The following is a 26495-nucleotide window of genomic DNA, read 5'->3' on the forward strand; positions in this document are numbered from 1 at the left end:
TCCCACCACTGCTTGTCAACATCTATAGGAAATTCTAGCTAATACAATAAGAAGAGAAAGGGAAATAAAGATATACTGATTGGGAAGGAAGAAATAAAACTGTCTTTGTTTGCAGATGCCTGTATAGAAAATCCAAAGAAAAACAGACAAAACAAAACAAAAAAAACATGAATAAGCAATTATACCAACATTGCAGGATACAAGGAAAGTCAATCACTTTCCTATATACAGCAATGAACAAATGAAATTTGAAATTTAAAATAAATTGATATTTACTTTAGCATCCAACAGAAATAGGTATAAATCTAATAACGTATGCAAAACTCTAACAAAAGATATCAAAGAAGAACTAAATAAATGGATAGTCCATGTTCATGGACTTATCTATGGATTCCCAACTTATCTATGGATTCAACACAATCCCAATCAAAATCCCAGCAAGTTATTTTGTGAATATTGACAAAATGATTCTAAAATTTATATGTAGAGGCAAAAGACCCAGAATAATAAACTCAATACTGAAGGAGAATAAAGTTGAAAGATGAATACTACCTAATTTCAAGACTAACTACAAAGCTACGGTAATCAAGACAGCATGGGACTGACAAAATAGACAGATGAATCAATAGAACAGAACAGAAATCCCATAAATAGACACATAAATATAGTCAACTGATCTTTGACAAAGGAGCAAAGGCAACATAAAGGATCAAAGACAGTCTTTTCAATAAATGGTGCTGAATACTGGACATCTACATGCAAAAAGAATGAACCAAGACACAGAACTTACACTCTTCATATTTCATAAAATTAACTCAATAGGTCGAAATGTAAAATAAAAATACTATAAAACTACTAGAAGATAGGAGAAAACCCAGCTGACCTTGGATTATGATAATGAATTTAGATAAAAAGGCATAATCCATGAAATAAATGAGAAGCAGGACTTTATTAATTTTAAAAACTTTGGCTCTGTGAAAGACACAGTCAAGAAAATTAAAAGAAGCCACAAAGTGGGAGGAAATATCTTCAAAAGATACATTTGATAAAGGACTGTTTTGTAAGATATACAAAGAACTCCTAAAAGTTTATTGAGTTCTGTTCTTATTGTTTTCAGGAAAATTAACAATCTAATTTAAAATGGCAAAAGATCTGGAGACAGCTCAGTAAAGAAGATATATAGATGGCAAGTAAATACATGAAAAGATGTTTTGAACCTCATGTGTTAATAGGAAATTGCAAATTAAAACGAGATACTACTACATATCTAATAGAATGGTCAAAATCCCAAACACTGACAACACAAAATGCTGGTGAGGATGTGGAACAATAGGAACTCTCATGCTTTGCTAGTGGGAATACAAAATGGTCTAGCCACTTTGGAAAACAATTTGGCTGCTGCTTTCAAAACTAAACATCCTCTTATCATATGATCCAGCAATCAGACTTCTTGGTATTTACCCAAATGAAATAAAAACTTACATCATATGAAAACCTGCACACAAATGTTTATAGCAGCTTTAGTCATTATTGCCAAACTTGGAAGCAATCAAGCTGTACTTCAGATGTGAATGGATAAATGAACTGTGGCACATCCAAACATTAAAATATTACTCAACACTAAAAAGAAATGAGCTATCAAGCCATGAAAAGACATAAAAGAAACAAATGCATATTGCTAAGTGAAAGAAGCCAATATGAAAGGGCTATATATTGTATTATTCCAACTATTTAATATTCTGAAAAAGGCAAAACTATGGAGCCAAGTAAAAAGATAATTGGTTGCCAGGGATTTAGGGGCATATGAAAGGATATACAGGCAGGGCAGAAAGGATTTTTAGGGCAATGAAATGATTCTGTATGATATGAATAATAGTGAACACACGTCATTATATACATTCTTCAAAACCCATAGAACAGAGAATTTACAGCACAGCGAGTGAACTCTAATGTAAACGACGGGCTTTGGGTGATGATGATGTATTAATGTAGGTTCACTGACTGTAACAAATGTACCAGTACCACACTGTGTGGAGGAGGTTGTGGGTGTGTAGGGACAGAGTGTATATAGAAACTCTCTACTTTCTGCTCAATTTTGCTGTGAATCCAGAACAGCTCTAAAAAATAAAGTTTATTAATTTAAATACACACAAATGCAAATTGAACCATCAACATACAAAATGGATATTATGACTAACTGAAGTTTATCCAAGTAACACAAAGTTGGTTTAACAATAAAAAACTTTTACAACTTAATAAGAAAAATGGCCAAACAGACTTTATCTGATCTTTGCCTCATCTGAATGAATGAAAAAACTATATAACTAGTGCCAACCAGGCACCTAAAAGACACAAATTCAAATCTACGAAGGATGGCATCACCTTAGCCTTCAAACTGTTTTCTATATATAATGTTTCAAATATTATGTCCAGCACCCAAGCAAAAGTAACTAGGCACATACAGAGATAAAATAGCATCTGCTAACAAAAACTAGCAGGACCAATATTCAATATAAACAGATCTACAGAATTTCCAGACATTGGAATTATCAGACACAGGCTATGAAACAACTATACTTACTATGTTTTAAGGAGATAAAGGCCAAGCTTGAAATTCAGCAGGGAACTGTAAAAAGTGATATAGCAGGATATGAAAAAGAATCAACTAGAAACAAGAATTGAAAAACACAAAATTGACATTAAGAACCCAATGTATGTGGCCAAGGATCTATATCCTTAACACATTCTCTAGATAATCCACTGTGTTTGGGAACCAGAATCATAGACTAATTTTAATGTCCTCATTTGCAAACACACCCTTTTCTAATATAGCTTGTATAATACCTCCATAATTACTTTTCTAATATATGAATTTGACATATCAGTGTCTTATTTCATAGTATTTTTGATAAAACCCAATTCTCTAAACGTTGTGGCTAATGACCCTTGACCTGATATACTGGTCTGCTAATTAATCAAGTCTGTGCATCCCTCGTTTGCTTATTCTGGAATGGTTTTCCCAACCTTGTCTACTTGGTGAACTACTACTAGTATACTTCACAACATACTCACATGGTGTATCTGAGCAGAATTAATCATTCATCAATACTCTCATACTTTGTCCAAAACTCAGCTACAGCACTCAACACATTGAAATTATATATGAATCTCTCCACCCCCTATCCTCCACACACAGTTATACTGGAATAACTCAAAGGTTAGGAGTCATATTTACTTATATCCCAAGAATCCGAACCATGATTTAATGTATTAAACACAGTAAATGTATGTTAAATAAATTACATATTCATTGCAATGAAAGCCAGACAATCTTAGAGAAGAATGTAGGGTCAGTTTAAGAATTTTGTCCTTCAATTTCTGCCAGAGAAAAGGCTTAGAGTTTGCTACCACATTCTGATGCCTTGGAATCTGCAGCTAAAGAGATCTACCAAAAAGGTATACTAGGAGGCAAGATGAAAAAAGATCAAACTCTGGGTTCAAATGGAGGGTAGTAGGAGTCTTTGAATAGCTTTTGAAAGAAGTAAAATATGCTCTGGTCAGGTGGCTTGTTGGATTGGAGTGTAGTCCCTAAGGGTTGCAGGTTTGATTCATGATCAGGGCACATGCCTGGGTTGTGGGCTTGATCCCCGGTAGGGGCACATTCGGGAGGCAACCAATCAATGTTTCTCACATTCATGTTTCTCTCTCTCAAATCAATGAACATGTCCTCTGGTGAGGATAAAAAAAAAAAGAAGAAATAAAATATGGAACTGGGGAAATAAAGAATAGAATAGGAACGTCTCTTTCAAAGACAATATGAAAACCAAAATAGCCGAATATATATAAACCAAAATAGCCGATGTGAACATTTCTACCACCTCAAGACCACGTCTGCTCAAGATAAAGAGGTTCTCTTCCTCATCTTGAACCAAGAGCCAGGGAAACCACCTTGCTTGGAGTAGGGGGGTGAAGGTTATGCTGATTATGATGCCTTTACTAATTCTAAATTTTCTTCCTTGAGGAGAAGCATTTCATATCTCTCTGGCATATAGGAGTGCTCTAGAAAACTTTATCTTGGAAAAATTAGCACAATTTTAAAAATATATATTTTTATTGATTTCAGAGAGGAAGGGGGAGAGGGAGGGGGGAAGGGGGGGGAGAGAGAGAGAGAGAGAGAGAGAGAGAGAGAGAGAGAGAGAGAGAGAGAAAACATCAATAATGAGAGAGACTCACTGATCAACTGCCTCCTGCACGCTCCCTACTGTGGACTGAGCCCGAAACCCAAGCAGGTGACCTGATCAGGAATGGAACCATGACTTCCTGGCTCATAGGCCGACACTCACCACTGAACCACACCGGCTGGGCAGCACAATTTTGTTTAGTCTAATCTGAAGCCTAACATAATATACAAGTCTGACTGACATAAAAATAGAATGAATACAACTTTTACTATAACTTTGATACTCAAACTTTATTTATGGAATCAAATCACAGGTAGTCAGAGTGTTTTCAAATTGCAACCCCTTTCCAAGTCTGTCTCGTGTAAAAGGAACAAATTCTCCCCCCCAAATCCCATCCTATTCAATTTGAGAACTTGTTTTTACTCTTTAACTGATTTAAACTTCTCTCTCAAAGTTCATACTTCTTCCCTCTCCCAGAAGCTCAGGCCTAAAGGTGTTATAAATTCCTTTCTCAATCTTCAGATCACACAAATTAACATTTATAAAATTAACTTATTCTTACATAGGTAAGACAATAATTTATCATGAACTATAAATAAAGAACACACATGCAGCTGCAAAGATAGTTATTCACTACCTTTTGAAAGTGACAATACATTAGGTAAATAAAAATGAAAATAAACATGTAAGGCTGTAACATTTTTAAGGACTTTTCAAAAATAAATTCTGAACACTGTCCAGCCCCTCCACAATTTAACCATCATGAAGGAAGTCACTAAGTCAAATTAAACACCCAAGATAATATATTTCTGCATTATAAAAGCCAATGAACTCTACTAAAATGTTCTAATACTATACACACCAATAAAGTTAGTAAACAAAATATAAAGCTTTCAAAATGTTATATATTTAGCTGCTGCTCATAAAGCACATGTATTCAAGTTCTTGCTGTTATTGTTCCTGCAGTAAAAAACTTCCAAAGCAAAGGTTTAACTGAGGAGGGTAACATATTCTACTTTTACACAATTTAATGTGCTGAGATTAAGAAATCTGTGTAATGTCTTAAAACTTTTTTCTTGCTAGTCAAAAGTTACATGAAAGTGATTCAATCATTGAACTAAAACTTCACTCAGAAAAATACATGAACAATTAAAAACTTGAAACATCATCTAAGTACTACAATCTCATTTTCTCATTTAAAATGACAATATATAGAGCACTGGCCAGCGGACTGAAGGGTCCTGGGTTTGATCCCAGTCAAGGGCATGTACTTCAGTTGTAGGCTCCATCCCCAGCCCTGGTTGGCACCTGGGAGGCAACCAGTCAATATTGTCTCTCTTGCATCGATGTCTCTCTCTGTCTCTGTCTCTCCCTTCCACTCTCTCTAAAAGTCAAAAAATATCCTTGGGTCAGGATTAACAAAAAACAAAACAAAAAAAGATGTCAATATAAAAGCAGTACCTAGCAAAAACATAAATTACTGTCTATTGAAAGATTGTCAGTTTGACATAAATAGGGTATATATTCAATCTAGTATGAAATCATGTTACAATTATACATAACATGACTCATTTATAATCATTTCACTTGCAGTTTGGAGCTCACAAGATAAACTATGTAGCCATCTTCAAATTTTGGCCTATTAATTTAGAAAAAACAAAAACTTAGGTCAATTGAACTACAATATAATTGAAATACTATTTATAATTAATTGATGCAATTTTTAACATGGCTCACCAACTGGTTGAAAGGCCACAAGCAGGAATTTCATACCTGCAAGAGAACACATGCAATAATCCTCATAAAATAACATTATGAAATATTCATGTGATTTGGGAAGTGAGTATCAAGTTAAATGCCAAACTTGAATCAGTTCGATTTTGCTCTTATCCTAAAATAATTTTTATGTTTCTTTAATGCTAACATGGGGAGCTAACCTTGATGAGATCTTTAATAAAACTTACTATGAGAATACAATTTAAAAATATTTAACTTAGTTATCTTTCACCTATGAACTTCATGTATCTCTGAAAAACTACAGATACAGAAAATGTAAAGTTAAGTAAAGCAAAACAAAATATATATAGACACATAAATACAGAGACACTGTTTCAGCAATGTGACAGAAAAATATATGTAACACTATATATTAAAGAAAATACACATATAAAAATAATTATATGTTTTCCACATAAAAATACATTTGTCTAAAAATGTGAAGGGAAAGTAAAATGAGACATACCTTCCTATAATGTTTTCCATTTTACAGAGAAAATATAATCATGTATTTGTGTAATTAACAATTATTAGAGAAAAAAGTTTATAAAGCAAACCTTACTTTTCTATATATTAGTTTATAATCTTATGTCTTTCCACTGAAAAAAGTCTGGCCCAATACATAATCATGCAAATACTTAAAAATATAACTATTTTCTGAATATCTGCTTTAAAATAATTATTCTATAAAATAATACTAGTACTCTAACCTCCTATTAAATCTTACTGTTTTGTCACTCAAAAAGCAAGTAAGGCAAGTTTAAAAAGCTCAAAGGAATTTACTTTTCCATGGTAGTTTTGGCATTGCTCACTTTTTCAGGGAGATTTATACTGGAATTACTAGCTACCTTCATTTTTCTACAGCCTTACCAACTTAAGACTCTACCCTAAAACGTGACAGATGTGTCCTAACATTCTTCATGGCTTTACTAACAACATTGTCATTTTTTTAATTTCTGATTCCAAATAAATAACATCCATTTGAAAAGAGTATGTGGTAAAGGATCTCAAAAACAGTTTTATATTCATAACTAGAGGCCCAATGTACGAAATTCATAAAAGAGTAGGCTTTTCTTCCCCTGGCTGTCGGCACCCGCTTCCCTCCAGCTGCCAGCAGGCACCTGGGACACAGGCTTCCTTTGCAGGCCTGGCTTCGTCTGGAAGGTTGTCCGGAAGGACGTCTGGTCTAATTAGCATATTATGCTTTTATTATTATAGACTAGAAGCCCGGTGCACAAAAATTTGTGCACTGGCGAGAGGGGGTCCCTCAGCCCAACCTGTGCCCTCTCATAGTCTGGGACCCCACGGGAGATAACCACCTGCTGGCTTAGGCCCGCTTCCCTGGTTGCAGATGGTAGGCCCGGATCCCGAGCTGGGGCAGGCGGCCGCTCAGATAGTGCTGCTGCCTGCCCCGCCCACCCTGCCTGCACACAACAGGCCCAGATCCCGCACTGGGGCAGGCAGCAGTTGGGGAATCTCGCTGCCGCCCGCCCCGGCTGCCCCGCCCTGCACACCACAGGCCAGGATCTTGCTGGGGCAGCCGGCGGCTGGGGATTGCGGCCTGCAGTATGCAAATTAGCCACCATATTTGTTGGCGGTTAATTTGCATATCACGCTGATTAGCCAATGGGAGGTGTAGCGAAGGTACAGTCAATTACCATTTTTGTCTATTAACACATTGTTTTTGGGTAGTTTTTATTGCGCGCTAACAGGTGGCGTGGGCCATTTTTGCTAATTTTTTGTGCAAATAGCAATGTTCAGTAAAATTACGATAACTTTAGTTTACGTTTTTTTTTTTTTTTTTTAAATATATATTTTATTGATTTCTTACAGAGAGAAAGGGAGAGAGAGAGAGAGAGCTAGAAACATCGATGAGAGAGAAACATCGATCAGCTGCCTCCTGCACACCCCCCACTGGGGATGTGCGCAACCCAGGTACATGCCCTTGACCGGAATCGAACCCGGGACCCTTCAGTCCGCAGGCCGACGCTCTATCCATTGAGCCAAACCGGTTTTGGCTAGTTTACGTATTTATACGTTACCCGCATTCTACCGCTAGTCTATAAAAAATGTATTAATACGTGTCCCGCGCTCTACTACACTGGTAGAACATATAAATACGTAAAACGTATAAATACGTTTCCCGCATACAATGTGTTATTAGACAGGATGTTTTACAGAGTTTAAAAGTCAGGGCTGTTCAAAAATGTTTCAGGCAGGAACAGAGAAACAAAGTTATAAATTTACTATCCTATATAATAAAAGGCTAATATGCAAATCAACTGAACAGTGGAATGACTGGTCACTATGACGTGCACTGACCACTAGGTGGCAGATGATCAACGCAGGAGCTGCCCCCTGGTGGTCAGTGCGCTCCCACAGGGGGAGCACCGCTCAGCCAGAAACCGGGCTCATAGCTGGTGAGTGCAGCAGTAGTGGTGGGAGCCTCTCCTGCCTCCACAGCAGCACTAAGGATGTCCGACTGACAACTTGGGCCCACTTCCCATGGGGAACGGGCCTAAGCTGTCAGGTGGACATCCCCTGAGGGCTCCCGGACTGCAAGAGGATGCAGGAGGGACCCCTCCTTAGGGCACGAATTTCGTGCACCAGGCCTCTAGTCTATATATGTAAAAGGCCAATATGTTAAGTGTCTGTCCATCTGGGGAATGACGCCACGTAGCAACACCCAACTTCCTCTCCCTAGTGACAACTAGCCTCCTTGCAGTTTCTTTAGCCCAGGAACATAACTTGCTTTATAGCCAGGTGGAAACATTTCACACTTGAACTAAATGTCTGTGAAGTGTTTTCCTGTGCCTCATCTCATTTCATCCTCACAGAAGTCCTGGAGTAGGTAGATAGGAGACTCGGTAGAATCCTATATTCTTTTCATTAGCCAGAAAATGGAGATTTAGAAAGTTTAGAAACTTGACCCGACTGAAAAGAAGACATGGTGGACCTTGAAAATGACTTCAGGTTTTCTCACTGTGAAGAATATAGTCAAACAGTGCTGCAGTTAAATATTTTACCATTTGTTCTCCCTGCATGATCTACAATAATAATCTACTTTGTGTTGATATTCACTGCTGTGTTTCTGACAATTACCTGAAAGAGAAGCTGGGGGTGCTTCACTGGGCTGGAAAAAGTTTAGCTAAATCAGAAAGCAGGTCTAATTAAGCAAGTTTATTCTATATCTATAAAAGGCTAAATTGACTCGTGCATGCACGATACATATAAAGCTCTTCCTGGCGCCAATCACACAGGTAAGTTTCGATCTGTCGTCTGTCGTGAATTTGGTTGACACTTCTATTATACAGAAAGGGCGAACAGCAATATTAAAATATTTCTTCTAATTAATTTCCTTTCAATGTGCACAAATTTGTGCACTGGGCCACTAGTTATTAATGAAAGAAAATCATGCCCTTCTTGAAAATGACAACTGTAGGGAAGAGGACAGCAAAGTTAGACAAATGGAGAGCAGAGGACACACACAGAAGTAGGGAAAGAGAGCAGAAAGGGAGAGGCAGAAACATGTCCCATCACATGGTGAAAGAGATACATATTTTGAGGGTAGAAAGGATCAGAGGAACAATTTCACCATCTATCACACCTCCCCAAAAGAAAGAGACCCATGAAAAAGGCACCAAATATACACTAGTACCTACTCACAACCTGGAAGTTCAAAACTTAAAAGTAGTAGCTGGGAGAAATCACCATCTATAAAAAGCCAGAGAAGGGGCTGTAGAGGACAGCAACTCCACTCCTTCTTCCCTTATGAAAATAAGAGTTCTTTTCCTGGCCAGTCATCAAATGTTCATACAATATATATACAAAAGATAATGTGGCTTTCCAAAATAAAGACAGCAAATTAAAGGCATACAGAATATCAATAAACAGGTAATTATGCACCCAGTAATTAATTTAGTCACCTATGAGAAGATATTGCAGAATGTTACTTTATATAAAGACATAGAAGTGTACGCACATGCACTTTTAAGGTAAACTATCATAAAGGAGGAATACAAAACCTTCAACAGCAAGACCACTGTTTTGCCTCTAGAGGGCGAACTTGGTCTTCTGAAAAACTGACAGGAGAAGTGATTTTCAGACTTTACAAAAAAAGTTAAAACTTAAAATGCTAAGATAGCAAAGATTCCCAGATTTTCTTGGTTAACAGTGCCCTCAGTGTCCCAGTAATTTTTCCATCGAGCCTCCCCAAACTAACAAAAATACCTAATAATTCTAATTCTGTTTAATAACTATAGCAGTTATGTCTAACAATTTAATAGAATTAATGTCCTAACTCGTAGTAACCATTTGAAAATATAACGCACATAAATTAAAGAAAAAGTTTTATTTCACTCCTAAATAACCACAATTAATTACTAAATGAGCATGAAATTGTATACTGTACAATTTCTCAAAATTTGAAATCCAAGTAGATACTATTACCCTCATTTTTCCTGTTCCACAATTATTTTTGAAGATTATCTGATTTTTATCAAAACCTCAGAAAAATTAGATTCACAAAGATGTGAAAATAATATAGTGCCATTTAATGTTGAAATTGTGTACTACCTCAAGCTAAAAGTCTACCATATCTGACAGATGTGGAGTGTCACTGAATTTGCCATGGTTCCCCCAGTAGCTGAAACACCTGGGTGCCTGAGTACACACCTTGGGAATCAGCATAGTTTTAAGTTCCAGCAGCTATTTAAACTACTCAACATTTTAATTAATTGTAAACAAAATTAACTATAACTAATGTTTTTAAAGATCTAAAAATTGTTTTCTTATATCACTTTTGGGAACAATCTTTCTTTTGAGCAATAAAAGGAACACTATTAAATGCTTAAAGGAAGATGTTTTTCCAATCTGAATGATGATTATTGCCTGAATGTCATTGTTTTTATAATGCTGGTTGTGTTGAATCTGATAAACTACAATTGGGAAGCAGAGAAATAGAAAATTTATTATATATCTCCCGAGCAACAAATTCTCCTAATTTAAAAACGCTACAAATTGATCCAGTCTTGCTGCTTTCCAGTCTCATCAATCTCCTAGTACTGAGAAGCACAAATTTAGGACTCAGTTAAGATCTGAAATTCTTTAAAACTCAAGAATAGAAATATTAATACAGCTATTGAAAGAATTAGCTTCTAAACTACTAAAAAAGATTATATATACACTCATCTCACGAAGTCCTTGGTTTAGATAGAACATCAGAAAAGTAATCAAAGAGTTCAACCTCAAACTCTACTCAGTTTTTCTTTTTACTGTTTCATAAGTTCACAACTACCTACATCCACAAAATCTGTGCCACTGGCAAATGCTACCGTGTTCAATTCGAAGTCAAAATCTGTGGTGAGAGTAGTTAGCTAACAATAACAACAACGATAACAAAAGGCTATCCAAGGAATAACTAGGAAACAAAATCAATATTCTTTTTTTAGAATATATTTTTATTGACTTCAGAGAAGAAGGGAGAGGGAGAGAGAGATGGAAACATCAATGATGAGAGAGAATCATTGATCGGCTGCCTTCTCCACGCCCCCTACTGGGGATCAAGCCTGCAACCCAGGCATGTGCCCTTGACTGGAATCAAACCCGGGACCCTTGAGTCCGCAGGCCGACGCTCTATCCACTGAGCCAAGCCAGCCAGGGCAATATTCTATTACTTTAAAGAATTTTCACAACCATAAAAGATAATTGAAAATGTGTCATGTTTTAAAAATATATTAAGGTTGCTAGAAATATCTATAATCCCAAAATTTTATATGTACAAAAATATAAATGAAAGTAGGACATGGTTAATTATCAAGAAAATATATTTGAAAAACTAAGACAAAACACATGGCTATGTTAGTACTTACCTGCTGAATAATTTTGGAAGTTTTCTGAAGATTCTCTCTGGGAGGAACTTTACCAAATAATTTCCAACCAGGAGCACTATGGACAACTGATTTGAGTTCCTTTGTTCTTTTTGAAAAAAGGTTTCTGAAATACAAGAAAGTTACATGAATTATGTTTTTTATGATAACCATGGAACTACTTAATAATAATTTCTAAAGTTTACTCCCAAGACAACACAAAATAATTTTAAATAAAATTATTTCTACTATTTCTATTTTTATTAGACTAACAAGACTTAATTAAAAATACCTGCCTACATAGAAATATTAGAAAAGTCATCAAAAGAGATATTAGAGAGATAAATAAATTGGAGAGAAAATGACAAGCTTTAAATAAGATGCAAATATTTGCTTAAAATCACCTATAATGTGACTTGAATTGACTATACATGCATGCACTTAACAATAAAATCCAAGAAATGAGAACAACAAAGCTCAAGAGAAACTGTATGAAAATGTAAAGGATTAAGTAAAAATCTTTTGGGAAAATACTATTCAGTGATTTTCAGTAATAATTTGTTACTATTTATAATAAAAGGGCATCTACTGATACTTCACTGTCATAAAACAGGCATACGTAAATTATTTTCTTCTAGGACAAGGTATGTACAAGGTAATTTACTGCATAAGAGTATATAACTAAGAAGAAAGTGTCTCTTACTGAAAAGGATATAAAGTGAAAAAAGCAAAATAAATAACCTCCACAATAAAAACCTGGTTCCAATATGCATCACCATTACAATCGTAATAAGTTCAGAATGAAGTTTAAATTCTCATTAAATCATAAAAACAAAACAAAGTCAATACTTCAAATTTTCATATCTAAAAGACTTTGGTTACTGTAAGAAATTTCCATAAAAGAAATACGAGCCCACAGATATCCAATTACTAAGAAAGGCCATCAGATAACGTTCCACATTAATTTCTTATGCCACAAAGACATTTTGGATTGGGTTTTCAGTTTATGTCCTACCACAAAAATGACTTAGAATGTAGCTAACTGGCATACATCTGCAATAAAAAGTAATTCAAAAATATTTTTCCAATTACAGGCCCTGGCAGGGTAGCTCAGTTGGTTAGACGTCATCTGGATGTGCCAAGATTGCAGGGTTCGATCCCTGGTCAGGGCACATACAAGAATCAAGGAATGAATGGATAAATAAGTGGAATAACAATTGATGCTTCTCTCTCCCCCCTCCCCTCTCTAAAACCAATCAATAAAAATTTAATGAAAAATAAAATGATATTACAGATTAAATGGGCTTCTCTGATTAATCTAGGATGGGAATTACTACTTTATTACATTTTAAGGAGGAAAACCCAATGAAAAGGTACATAAATAAGCCAATAATGTGTAATACTCTGTTCTTTTCATGCACCATCCCTTACCCCCCATCCACTGTCAGGGGACTGGTGAAGTAGAGATTCCAATGCAAATAAATGTGGGGGACTAGGTTCCTCCTCATCACCTTTCAAACTGAAGACACACACACACATTTCTCTTTTTCCTATCCCCTCAAATATTCAAATTTCTTACATTTAAATCAACACTAAACGCTTCTTAGCAAAACAAACCAAATGTGTTCAAGCACCCATGAGAGAGAAGACCATTCTTTCTATGTTGCAGAGATAGAGCTTGACTCTATGAATGAGACTTATATGGCAGTGATGGGGGAAAGGGTCATTCTTATTCTGTATTCTTACAGTTTCGGGGTAGGGGCAGAAGGAAGGGACACCCTAGCTTCTCTCAGCCCCCTATTCATTCCCATCTGTGGAGCTGAAATTTGGTGCCAGACATTGCTGCCTAACAGCAGAGAGAAATCAGTTTGTCCTGCTTTCCTAATATGAGGCTAAAGTAGTTTTCTCTGCACTCCTTTGTCCCCAGTCCCCACAGGAAAGGCCTTGTTGTGTTAAGTGGATAAATTTAAATCAGGTGAAGTATTAGGAAGGCCACTGAAGCCAAAGGCATGTCTTTCCATCCGGATTTCATCAGTATTAAAGCTGATGTTGTGAGGTCCCATTTGTCTGTGTCCTATGTCTTTTTTCCTATTGATTCCAAACTCAGAAGTATTGAGAGATGTAATTTAATGGTTTTGCCTAAACCCAACAGTCAAGTTTTTGTAAGTTGTAAAGTATCTTATTGTTTCAGATATGCTGGAAATATTTTTAAATGTTTCCTAGTTGAGTTTGTTTTTCCTTTCTCATTCTGTACCACATTTTGTCAGTATATATAGAAAGCAGGGAATGACAATGGTCATCCATCTTAAAAAAGGGAAAAAATAAGAGACATGCCAAGAAAAAACTGATGTGAGAAAGAGGAAGAAAAAAAAAAGCCCTAACCTTCTCTCTTAGTGGCTTTTATAGTAAAGGTTGATAAATGAATGAATGACTCTTATTTGTTAATACCTGTTAATATTTGCTTTGCAAATCTGTGTCTTGTTTCATTTTTCTTTTTTTAAAAAAAATATATTTTATTGATTTTTTACAGAGAGGAAGGGAGAGAGATAGAGAGTTAGAAACATCGATGAGAGAGAAACATCGATCAGCCGCCTCCTGCACATCTCCTACTGGGGATGTGCCCGCAACCCAGGTACATGCCCTTGACCGAAATCGAACCTGGGACCTTTCAGTCCGCAGGCCAACGCTCTATCCACTGAGCCAAACCGGTTTTGGCTTGTTTCATTTTTCTAAGATTTCTTCTACCACACACAGAGTTACATCTACACTAATAAAAGACAAAGATGCTAATTGACCATACCTTCACTATGCCCACCAGCCAATCAGAAGAGTATGCAAATTAACCCAAGAGAGAGATGGTTAATTTGCATACACAGGTGCCCAGTGAAGACTGAAGACAGTGTAGAAGGAAGCCAAGCACTGCAGAAGGGAGCCAAACGGCGGAGAAGGGAATGGATCGGAGGTAGCAGAGATGGGAGCGGAGCTGAGGCAGCAGGCACGGGAGGGAGCGAAGTGGCAGAGAAGGGAGGGAGCGAGGCGGCGGGGAAGGGAGCTGAGGCAGCGGGGAAGGGAGGGAGCTGAGGTGGCAGAGAAGGGAGGGAGCTAAGCAGCGGGGAAGAGAGGGAGCCTCCGGCTTCGCTCCCTTTTCTCCTTTGCTCTGGCCTCAGGAAGCCCTGTTCTTGCAGGAATAGGCCTGAGGAAGCCCTATTCTTGCAGGAATCTTCCTGCAACGGGCCTCTAGTCCTATATAATAAAAGGCTAATATGCAAATCAACCGAACTGTGGAATGACTGGTCGCTATGATGTGCACTGACCACCAGGAGGCAGACGCTCAATACAGGAGCTTCCCCCTGGTGGTCAGTGTGCTCCCATGGCCAACCTCCCGCAGCCAGCCAACCTTCCCCGGTCCCTCCCCCTGGCCTGCTGGTCCCAATCGGCCCCGATCGGCCCTGATCGCTGGCCAGGCTGAGGGACCCTGCCCATGCACGAATTCATGCACTGGGCCTCTAGTATGATATAAAAGACTCAGACCACTTGCCTACTACACCAAAGCTAACCTAAAGGGGCAAATTTTATTATACCATGTAAGTTTTCTGCTCATGATTTCCAACATAGCACAATCTCCAGTGCTTGGGTCTTTAAGAATTGGCAAACCCACTTATTAACTTATGAGACAAAGCCATGTAAATTCCATAGTTTCTCCGACTGAAATTTGACACTACAGAAAACTGGCTGACTTTTTACTGTCAACAATGTCAGCTCTAGCAAAATCTTTTTAAATTCATTAGATAAATTCTGAACATCACTTAAATGGAATTGTACATTTAAAAGGGGTCAAAATATTTACTTTTCCAAACAGGAAAGAAAAAAATCATACTTCAATCAAAAGAGTAAAATCAGTTTAAAAAATTAGAAATCATGAGCTGATCTTCCAACTGTTTCAGAAGAAGTTGCACTGCTAAAAACACATCAACTTCCTGGACTTTGTACTAAGTTTCCACAAAGCATAATAGAAGGCCAAAAAGAAAACATTATCTGGTGATCATGGAATGCCACAGTTGACTACACAGTTAATTCAAAGAAGTTTAAGTACTGTGTCTTAAAATGCAGTACTTTGGCTACCCTTGAGTATTTTGGATTAAAGATCTGGCATGAAAATTACTTACATTCTTTCCAAACCTCAATCATTTTTTACTTGAAAAAAACTTTCAGCTAACTACACACACACACACACACACACACACACACAGAAAGTACTTTTTCTTTTTGCCAGATAACTTTAAACTTTTTTACATTTTAAGAATTTTCTTTTCTTTTTCAGGCTATTTCTGGCTCTTGTCTTTGTCCCTATTACAAATTCTAAAAATTAAAAAAAAAAATACAGATTTTTATTTAATACACACTGCTTAACTAATCTAAGTATTTTCATAGATAAAAACTATTAAAAAAGAACAGAATTCACTAGCATTTACTCTGTGAAAAAACAGAATTTCAAGACTGAAAGTAATTAAGGTTATACTTTAAAAAAAAGTAATTTAGAGCTGCCAGGGACTTTAGAGAGTAACCAGGTCAAAGGTTTTCATCAAGAATCAATAAACCAACATGAATGGGCTAGAGGAGGTGCATAAGCCTCCTGATACCATATGCACAATTTGAAGTAAACACTGTGCTTATGAACATTTTTCCTGGGCAGCTATCTAGAGCTTTCATCAAATTCTCCATGGAGTTAATGTGCCCCCCCCCCCCCCCGAAAGAGCCACTTGCCAAGGTCACACCACTAACTAGTGTTGAGCCAGGTCTCTTGCACAGATCCTTTTCTTCCTAATCACACTTATCTTATTCATGTTCTCCACAGAACAATCAAGATGTAAGAACTTCCATGACCATTTCTTTCATCATACACATTTGCCAAAAGGCCTCTTGATATTTAAACAGTTCAAAAATATAAATTATTTTCTTCCTCCTGGATTCATGTCAGCAAGTCACCTTATGATATGTCTTATTTGTTATAGCAAATAAGTTTCAGGCAATATCTTACTGATTAAGATGTTTTTATTCTTTTGTTGCAGGAAGAGGACAAAACTAAATATAATTAAGAAAAAGAAAAAGTAATTACAAAAATATTCTTGATTTTGTGCTGGATGCTATTTACACCATTTATCCAATGCTTCATTAAGAGAATATCTATTGCTCTAAGCCCAGTATAGTATCTAACATACTCAGAGGGAAGATAAAAAGCACCAGAAAAAGAGAATATAGGAAAGAACTTTTATTTTATTTTTTAAAATATATTTTATTGATTTTTTTACAGAGAGGAAGGGAGAAGGATAGAGAGTTAAAAACATCGATCAAATGGTCATAAGACACTGGGAGGTAGGGGAGGCCGGGGGAATGTCAAGGGGCGGGGGGGGAGGGGGGAGGAGACATATGTAATACTCTTTGTAATAATTTAAGCAATAAAAAAAAGAGACTAAACTATGTAAGACAAAAAAAAAAACACACACAAAAAAACCAACAACACATTGATCAGCTGCCTCCTGCACACCCTCTACTGGGGATGTGCCCGAAACCAAGGTATCGAACTGGGACCCTTCAGTCTGCAGGCCGACGCTCTATCCACTGAGCCAAACCAGTTAGGGTGGAAAGAACTTTTAGAACAAGAACAAAAACAGTAACAATGAACAACATGCAAAATATGAGCAAAATATTCTAGTCACCAGGACGTAAGCTATCTTCTAACCCTAAGAGAAAGGTGGAGAATAAAGGTAAGACACTGACTGATAATGATGAAGAAAATTAACCACATGTGTGAATACTTTTCCATTTATGCCTACAGAAATATCTCCTAAAGACAGATACCAAACATACTTTGAGAAATGACAACATTAAAGTAACAAATAGAGAGCCTCCAAAAGGGACCAACTTCAAAAGTCCCAATCATTTGGCTATATAAATTCTAGTTCCTAAAAAAAAAAAAAGAGAGTTTAATCCAATACATTTTTTGTATTCCTATTATGTATTAGGCTCTATGTCTCTATGCAGAGACAAAAAAAAAGATATATTCCCCATCTCCAGGGAGTTTGCATCTTAGAAGAACAGATATATACACATACAAGTAATTATAGAAATCCAATACTTTGTCTTTACCTCATTTAATCCTCAAAAATGGCTGAAGGGTATACTGCCACCATCCACCTTTATGAAGCAATCAATGTACAGAACTTGTGCATTGGGTGTAAAGACTTGATTTCACAATTTTACACTTTCAGGGTTTTCTGATCCATGACAGCAAAACAACCAGCCTAACAGCCATTCTGGCTCTTTTCTCCCTCATCAAATTGTTCACAAAACATAATTTTTCAGGTGACTCTCCATTTTCACATCATTGCACTTCCCTCAAAAGAAAAATCAGATTCAAAGTTTGCCTTCATTAAAGCTTTACAAAAAGGTTACTGGTATAAGCATATTATTTGCATTGTTAGTTATACCTCCAGGCACGAACTGAATTTGATGTTATTTAAATCAATTATCTAGATATTACATTCTAATAAAGAGTCTGACAAGCAATCAAAAAATACCACACATGGCCCTAGCCGGTTTTGCTCAGTGGATAGAGCGCCGGCCTGTGGACTGAAGGGTCTCAGGTTCCATTCTGGTCAAGGGCACATGCCCAGGTTTCGGGCTCCCTCCCCAGTAGGGGTGTGCAGGAGGCAGCCACTCAATGATTCTCTCTCATCAGTAATATTTCTCTCTCATCATTGATGTTTCTATCTCCCTCTCTTTCTCCTTTCCTCTCTGAAATCAATAAAAATATATGTATTTTTAAAAAATACCACACATGTATCCAAGCCCCAGTTTTTCAAGTCCCAAATCATGTGCCACACTGCTACAAGAGTGACTGTTCTAGCTCTAGACGGTTTTGCTCAGTGGATAGAGCGTCGGCCTGCAGACTAAAGCATCCCAGGTCTGATTCCAGTCAAGGGCACGTACCTTGGTTGCAGGCTCTTCCCCGACCCAAGCCTTGGTCGGGGTGTGTGCAGGAGGCAACCAACCAATGTCTCTCACATTGATGTTTCTGTTTTTCCCTCTCTCTTTCACTCTCCCTAAAAATCAATAGAAAAATATCCTTGAACAAGGATTAACAAAACAAACAAACAAACATTTTAAAAAAATAGAGTGACTGTTCTAAAACACAATTCAAAGCATGTTGCCCATGCTTTAAAAACCCATTCATGGGCCTGGCAGGTGTGGCTCAGTGGTTGAGTGTTGACCTATGAACCAGGAGGTCAAAGTTCTATTCCTGGTCGGGGCACATGCCTGGGTTCCGGGCTCAGTCCCCAGTAAGGGGCGTGCAGGAGGCAGCTGATCAATGATTCTCTCTCATCATTGATGTTTCTATCTTTCTCCCTTCCTCTCCGAAATAAATAAAAATATATATTTTAAAAAGCCATCAACGGTCCTATGCACTGCCACACCTTATGGGATCCATTCAAATTGCTTATAGTTCTGTCACACAAATTCCATAATTTAGCCTTAACCTTTATGACTCAGTTTTTGGCACTATACCTCACAATCTATGATAGATGCTATATTCCAGACAGTCATATTAATGAGCATGTGCAGTCCCAAAAGTGCTGTGCTATTTCACGAATAAATTCTGCATATGCTGGTATGTGCTTGTACTGTCCTCAGCCTCATTCCAATCCAAACCCTCATTAGTAAAAGATTTAGCATTCATGTTTAATCTCCGAGAAGAGTTCCCTAACTTCCACCATGAAGTTAATCACTCCTTCTTCAGTGCTACTACTGCATCCTTGTAGCTTCTTTTACACTAATCAGGTAATATTGTAAGAATTGATTTATATGACTCCTCCATCTTGTTTATTAGTATCCTGTTTATCTAATTTCCTTAGTGCTTCATTTATATAATAAGGCTCAACAGCATTGAGAATGAATAAATGATAAGAAAATTGCAAACTAACTCATAAGAACTGTATATGGTTAGCTAGGAGGCTCCAAAAACAAAACCAAAAAGGTTCAGTAGCAATCTTTAAATTTCTGAAGGGAAATTATGTAAAAGGCCTGACTTACTCTTTGTGGCTCTACAAGGCAAAATTAGGACCAGGAATATTACAAAGAGCTACACTGTGCTTCCACATAAAGAACCTTCTAACAATTAATAACATTGCTCAACAGGCTGCCTTGCGGAAATTGAGCTCCTACTTAGTGAAAGAATTCAAGCAGAGACTAAACAATAACACCCATCAGGTGTCTAAAAACTAAGAATAAAGAGGCAGAAACTTAGCTCTATGGTTGTTGTTACTTTGTTTTGTTTTGTTGACATTTTGTGCAAGCCTAACCTAGAAGTACTTCTTGAACTGATGATAGAACCTATGATACAATCTATGATAGATGCTACCATATTCCAGAGCAAAGTTGAAATCCTTCTTTTCAACCAAGGCAATTGTCTTTTTTTTTTTTTTCTACAGATAGTTATGATGTTTCCATCAAATGGACAACTAAATTTAAAAAATGTATTTTGGTGGTTTCATATAAGAGCAAAACAAACATTTCCTTATTAAAACATGTACCTAGTTATTATTTTATTCAAGAAAGTTTTATAGTGATTATCCTCTAAATTTTTCCTTCAGGCAGTATAATTCTCTGTTTTATTAGTATGCCCAATATTGAAAGTCAATCACTGTCCTACTATGCTTGACTGTATTAATATGCTTCTAGTAGTATATCACAAAGATGGACATCATCCCCTGGTTATATGTTCAATTGTTGTGCCAGTTATTTTATATAATAATTTATCCATCAAAAGCTTTATTTTATTAGTCTTTATTTAACAAATTTTGGTGATCAACACCCAATTCTGAATCACAACAAATCCTTTGTTTTCTAAATAACACCCAATGATTATTTAAAAAAACAAATAAATTTTAACACTCCTCAAAAACACAGAAACTTACTCAATTGAGACCTTTTACTAATTTAAAACTTCAATAACTTACTTCAGAACTTAATTTTTTACAATATATCTTCCTAGTAATGAACAATTATTTTTTTTCCTCAAGGGTGAGAGATTTTAATTCTGTTCGCTAGATTTACCATGGTGATTGGAAGAGAAATTTTCCTTTCAGCACTGGAACTCAAGTAAGAAAACATTGGGTAAAGCTGTATATTTACATTTATTTTACCCTTTGATACATGTATTTTTTAATAATACGTGAGTCTATCATACAACCTAAACTCTTAAATCTAAATTAAACTTTATATACAACTGGTTACAAAAAAACATTTCACTTGCACGATCTAGCCTACTAAAAGGCCATGAGGGAATGAGGGCATTAGAGAAGTTAAGAGGGGTGAGGCAGAGCAGATATTTTTAAGGAAAGAGGTTGCCAGAAACATCCACAAAGGCTCTAAGGTAAGCAGAAAAATAAATATGGAGATAATCTGTAACACTCTGAAGCCCACAGGCCAAAGTACAGAGCTAAATTCCAGCTAACAATTATTCTCTATAGTTATTCTCTGTACAAACCTCTTTAAACTTGTTCTCTAACAGTTTCTCCTGTCTCTGACCATACCTCTACATACCTCCACACTCTCCAATTTTCTTTTATCTTCTTTCTTACCACCTTAACTGGAATAGTATAAAAACAAAGTATTTATCTTCAGTTTTATTTTATATTTCCTGTCCTGTTTTTCAAAAGCAGGTAACATGATCACTTTATGCTTGTTTTTAATGATTTTAGAGGGGAAGATATATATATATATATATATATATATATATGTATATATATATATATATATATATATATATATATATATATATATATCAATATCAATCTGGTGCCTTCGGCATGAATCCTGACTGAAGACCAAATCTGAAAATCTGAAACCTGGGTATGTGCCCTGACTGGGAATGAAACAGGTGACCTTTCGGTGCATGCTACTACACTCAACACCAGCCAGGGTATTATGTTTGTTGTTGTTTTTTAACAAAAAAAATTAAACTGTTATAGTCTTTAAATAACTTTTTCCTGGGACAACAAAAAAGTATTTCACCGACTTGACTAGAAGAAGACTTCCGAGAGAACCAAGATGGCGGCATAGGTTAATGCCGGAGTTTGCTGCCTCGAACAACCACTTCAAAAAAAACAACTAAAAGACGGAACGGACATCACCCAGAACCACAGGAACGCTGGCTGAGTGGAAGTCCTACAAACTAGGAGGAAAGAGAAATGCATACCGAGACTCAGAGGAGGCTCAGTGCTGAAGTCAAATACTAAGGTGCGGAGTGCATGCACAGCGGGCTGGTGGCTGAGGGCGCGGTTGGTGCTTTCAATCGGGAGGGAGTCGCAGACTCTGAGCTCCAGATCCAGGCGAGTCTTTAGGGACCCAGACTCAAACGGGAGAAGCGGGACTGTCTGGCTTCGGTCGGAACTTGAAGGCAGCTTTCTCTCTGAGGTTTGCAGCGGTTGCTGGGACTCAGAGAGAGGCAGAGCCCCTGGGGACGGGACTGAGAGCAGCCATAACTGCTCGCCCAGGCCCACCCTGTTGATCCCGCACGACCCGCCCCGCCCAAGCCCTGCGCAGAGCCATTTGTCAGATAGCCTCAGGCAAAGGCTAGATTAGCACCTCCCTAGAGGACAGAAGTTTTCCCACTGCAGACACAGCTGATTCTCACAGCCAGTTGGCCTGGAGGTCAAACCCCCGCCAGTATTACCTACAACAATCTAGGCTTAACTACAATAAGACTGCGCATAAAGACCACTAGGGGTTGCACCAAGAAAGCATAAAAAATGCGGAGACAAAGAAACAGGATGCAGATGTCAGAAATGGAAGATATAGAGCTCAAAACCACACTTTTAAGATCTTTCAATAATTTTCTAAAAACTGCCGATAAATGTAGTGAGATCCTCAAGAAATCTAATGAGACCCTCGATGTTGTGATAAAGAACCAACTAGAAATTAAGCATACACTGACTGAAATAAAGAATATTATACAGACACCCAACAGCAGACCAGAGGAGCGCAAGAATCAAGTCAAAGAATTGAAATGTGAAGAAGCAAAAAACACCCAACCGGAAAAGCAAAATGAAAAAAGAATCCAAAAATACGAAGATAGTGTAAGGAGCCTCTGGGACAGCTTCAAGCGTACCAACATCAGAATTATAGGGGTGCCAGAAGATGAGAGAGAGCAAGATATTGAAAACCTATTTGAAGAAATAATGACAGAAAACTTCCCCCACCTGGTGAAAGAAATAGACTTACAAGTCCAGGAAGCGCAGAGAACCCCAAACAAAAGGAATCCCAAAGAGGACCACACTAAGACACATCATAATTAAAATGCCAAGAGCAAAAGACAAAGAGAGAATCTTAAAAGCAGCAAGAGAAAGAAACTCAGTTACCTACAAGGGAATACACATACGACTGTCAGCTGATTTCTCAACAGAAACTTTGCAGGCCAGAAGGGAGTGGCAAGAAATATTCAAAGTGATGAATACCAAAACCTACAACCAAGATTACTTTATCCAGCAAAGCTATCATTCAGAATTGAAGGTCAGATAAAGAGCTTCACAGATAAGGAAAAGCTAAAGGAGTTCATCACCACCAAACCAGTATTATATGAAATGCTGAAAGGTATCCTTTAAGAAGAGGAAGAGGAAGAAAAAGGTAAAGATACAAATTATGAACAACAAATATGCATCTATCAACAAGTGAATCTAAGAATCAAATGAATAAATAATCTGATGAACAGAATGAACTGGTGATTATAATAGAATCAGGGACATAGCCGAAACCGGTTTGGCTCAGTGGATAGAGCGTCGGCCTGGGGACTGAAGGGTCCCGGGTTCGATTCCGGTCAAGGGCATGTACCTGGCTTGCGGGCATATCCTGGGTAGGAGATGTGCAGGAGGCGGCTGATCGATGTTTCTCTCTCATCGATGTTTCTTACTCTCTCTCTCTCTCCCTTCCTCTCTGTAAAAAATCAATAAAATATATTAAAAAAAAAAAGAATCAGGGACATAGAAAGGGAATGGACTGACTATTCTTGGGGGGAAAGGGGTGTGGGAGATGTGGGAAGAGACTGGACAAAAACTGTGCACCTATGGATGAGGACAGTGGGTGGGGAGTGAGGGCAGAGGGTGGGGCGGGAACTGGGAGGAGGGGAGTTATGGGGGGAAAAAAGAGGAACAAATGTAATAATCTGAATAATAAAGATTAAAAAAAAAAAAAGAAGACTACCAATAATCTAGATGAAAACCAGATTTGGAAATTCTAAATAATGGGTAGTTGTACATTACAGTATTTGGAAAAATATGAAAAAATAGCACATAATTTGATTTCGAAACTACATGTTCAGTTCCAAACTTAGAATGTTTTAATCTGTATAGGATTAGAAACAGGCAGATGAAATATTTTTTAACCAAGAAAAGTATCCCAAAATAAAATTCAAATTAAAAAGAAACCTCCTGGCTGGTGTGGTTAAGTGGTTGGGCACTGACCTATGAACAAGGAGGTCACAGTTGGATTCCCAGTCAGGACACATGCGGGGGTGAGGGGCGTGGGGGTGGGGGGGTGAGTTGCAGGCTTGATCCCCAGTAGGGGGTGGGTGGCAGCAGACCGATGATTCTCTCATCATTGATGTTTCTGTCTCTCCCTCTCCCTTTCTCTCTCTGAAATCAATAAAAACATTTAAAAAAGAGAGAGAAGTCAACAGCAAAATTCAAAGGTAATCTAAACACATTACCAAGTTCACTGTCAAACTAGCTCTAAGTAGGTGTATAACTTGTAGCTTGGTTTCCTAAAGTAAACTCTTAATTTCAAGAAAGAGCCTGCTGAAAACTCAAGAGAGTCACATGGGTTTCCCTCTCTTCCTTTTAGCCACAGAAATAAGTGCAAGAAAGGCTGAAGCAGCAAATTCTAAAGGGGAATAAGCCATGTGTAATGTGCAGGAGTTTTTTTTAAAGGCATGGAAAAGAACTATAACCAGCAGCAGAAGGAAGGAAAATCAGCACCCTTTTTGCTAAGTTGTAAATAAGGAGAGGTAAATGACTCCACATTAAAGAGACCTGAGTAAAGTTTTGTGGGCTAAAATCAAACAGCAGGCAAGCATGGCTATCTAAACAGCATACAATGAAAGTAAAAGACCCTTCCCACTAATAAAAAGGAAGCTCAGATTTAATTAGGCAGAGATAAATTCTCAACTAGTGAAGTTTGGAAAATACTTCTACATTTGTATTTGTATCTGTTCTCTGTTGTATCTCTATACTCATCAATTACATTGTACATAACAATGACCCAATTTTAAATAAACAAAGCAATTTGAGATAGAAATATATGCTGTAACTTCTTTCAGTAATTACCTGAAGAGACTTGCCTATCAACAATTATTTCAGTAATTATAGTCTGGGAACCACCTGTATCAGAATCATTTGGTAGTACTACTTGGTACATATTTGGACCCCACCCAAGATGTACTCAATCAAAGGAGATGGGGGGCTCAAAGCATCTGCATTCCTAACCTGCACCTTCCTCCCCCTCTTTAAAACACTAAAGTTTAAGAATTACTGGAGTAGGGTCCAAGCAACTATTAACTAGAACAACCTGGGGACAACTCTTACTGTAGCTAACAGAGTTCCTAGGAAAAATAGCCTCCAAAGGGAATGACTTTCCCTTTCTGAGTAACACATTTAGAGATGGCTAACCGATGGATCACCTCAAAAGCTCCGAATGTTTCCATTTCCCCCCAAAGCTTTCCTACCACAACATACTGAGTATGAAATGTATGAGTAAGCCAAGTTAAACATTTCATAAACTTAAACTTAAAAATTGGCTTTGCCTGTCTAAGAGAGGTCCTTAAAACAATAAAAGATACAAATAGTTTAATCTTTCTCAACATTCCCTCCATTTAGTCCTTCTCAAATTTGTTTTAGTCAAAGCTTCAAGACTTCTGGAAATTTTATATCACTACACTAGAGTCTAATTTAACACCCATCTAATCCAAAATACAAATTATGTTTAAAAATCTACTACACAAATTGTGTAATGTTTCTTAAGGTAGTATACATAAAATTCATTCCTCTCTTCCTTTCTTTTTTTTAAAAATATATTTTATTGATTTTTTACAGAAAGGAAGGGAAACAGAGAGTCAGAAACATCAATGAGAAAGAAACATGGATCAGTTGCCTCCCGCACATCTCCCACTGGGGATGTACCCGCAACCAAGGTACATGCCCTTGACCGGAATCAAACCCAGGACCTCTCAGTCCGCAGGCTGAAGCTCTATCCACTGAGCCAAACCGGTTTCAGCTCTTCCTTTCTTAAAACCAGTGGATTTTAGAAATGGGATTGGGGAAGGGACAGTGGTGGTCTTGCTGTAGTTTAAATAATGACATTTGAATACTCACTATATGCCATATAATAAATACAAAGCACTTAGAATATTACCTCATTTAACCCTCATGACAATCCTATGCAGTAGGTATCACTATCATTCCCATTTTATGGATGAGTTGCTTAAGGTCCAGAGAGGTCAAGTAACTTGTCCATAATTAGACAACTAGGAATCGAATTTAAACCCAGGCACTTATCTAACTTCATAACTAGAATTCGTAACCACTACAATCTCCTGTAGTTTGAAGATGTCACCTGCCAA

General features: G+C 37.3%; 1 protein-coding gene across 2 annotated transcripts in view; it reads right to left on the reverse strand.

The window, feature by feature from the left end:
- The window catches only part of TBC1D12 (TBC1 domain family member 12), a 72348-nt gene that overhangs the window by 40131 nt on the left and 5722 nt on the right, over nt 1-26495 (reverse strand). For both annotated transcript variants that reach the window (XM_036336547.1, XM_036336548.1), the window contains exon 2: nt 11828-11951. In XM_036336547.1, coding sequence (XP_036192440.1) covers nt 11828-11951 — 124 coding nt within the window. The remainder of the gene's footprint in view (nt 1-11827; nt 11952-26495) is intronic.

Source organism: Myotis myotis, unplaced genomic scaffold (genome assembly GCF_014108235.1).
Source record: "Myotis myotis isolate mMyoMyo1 unplaced genomic scaffold, mMyoMyo1.p scaffold_m19_p_15, whole genome shotgun sequence".
Classification (NCBI taxonomy): domain Eukaryota; kingdom Metazoa; phylum Chordata; class Mammalia; order Chiroptera; family Vespertilionidae; genus Myotis; species Myotis myotis.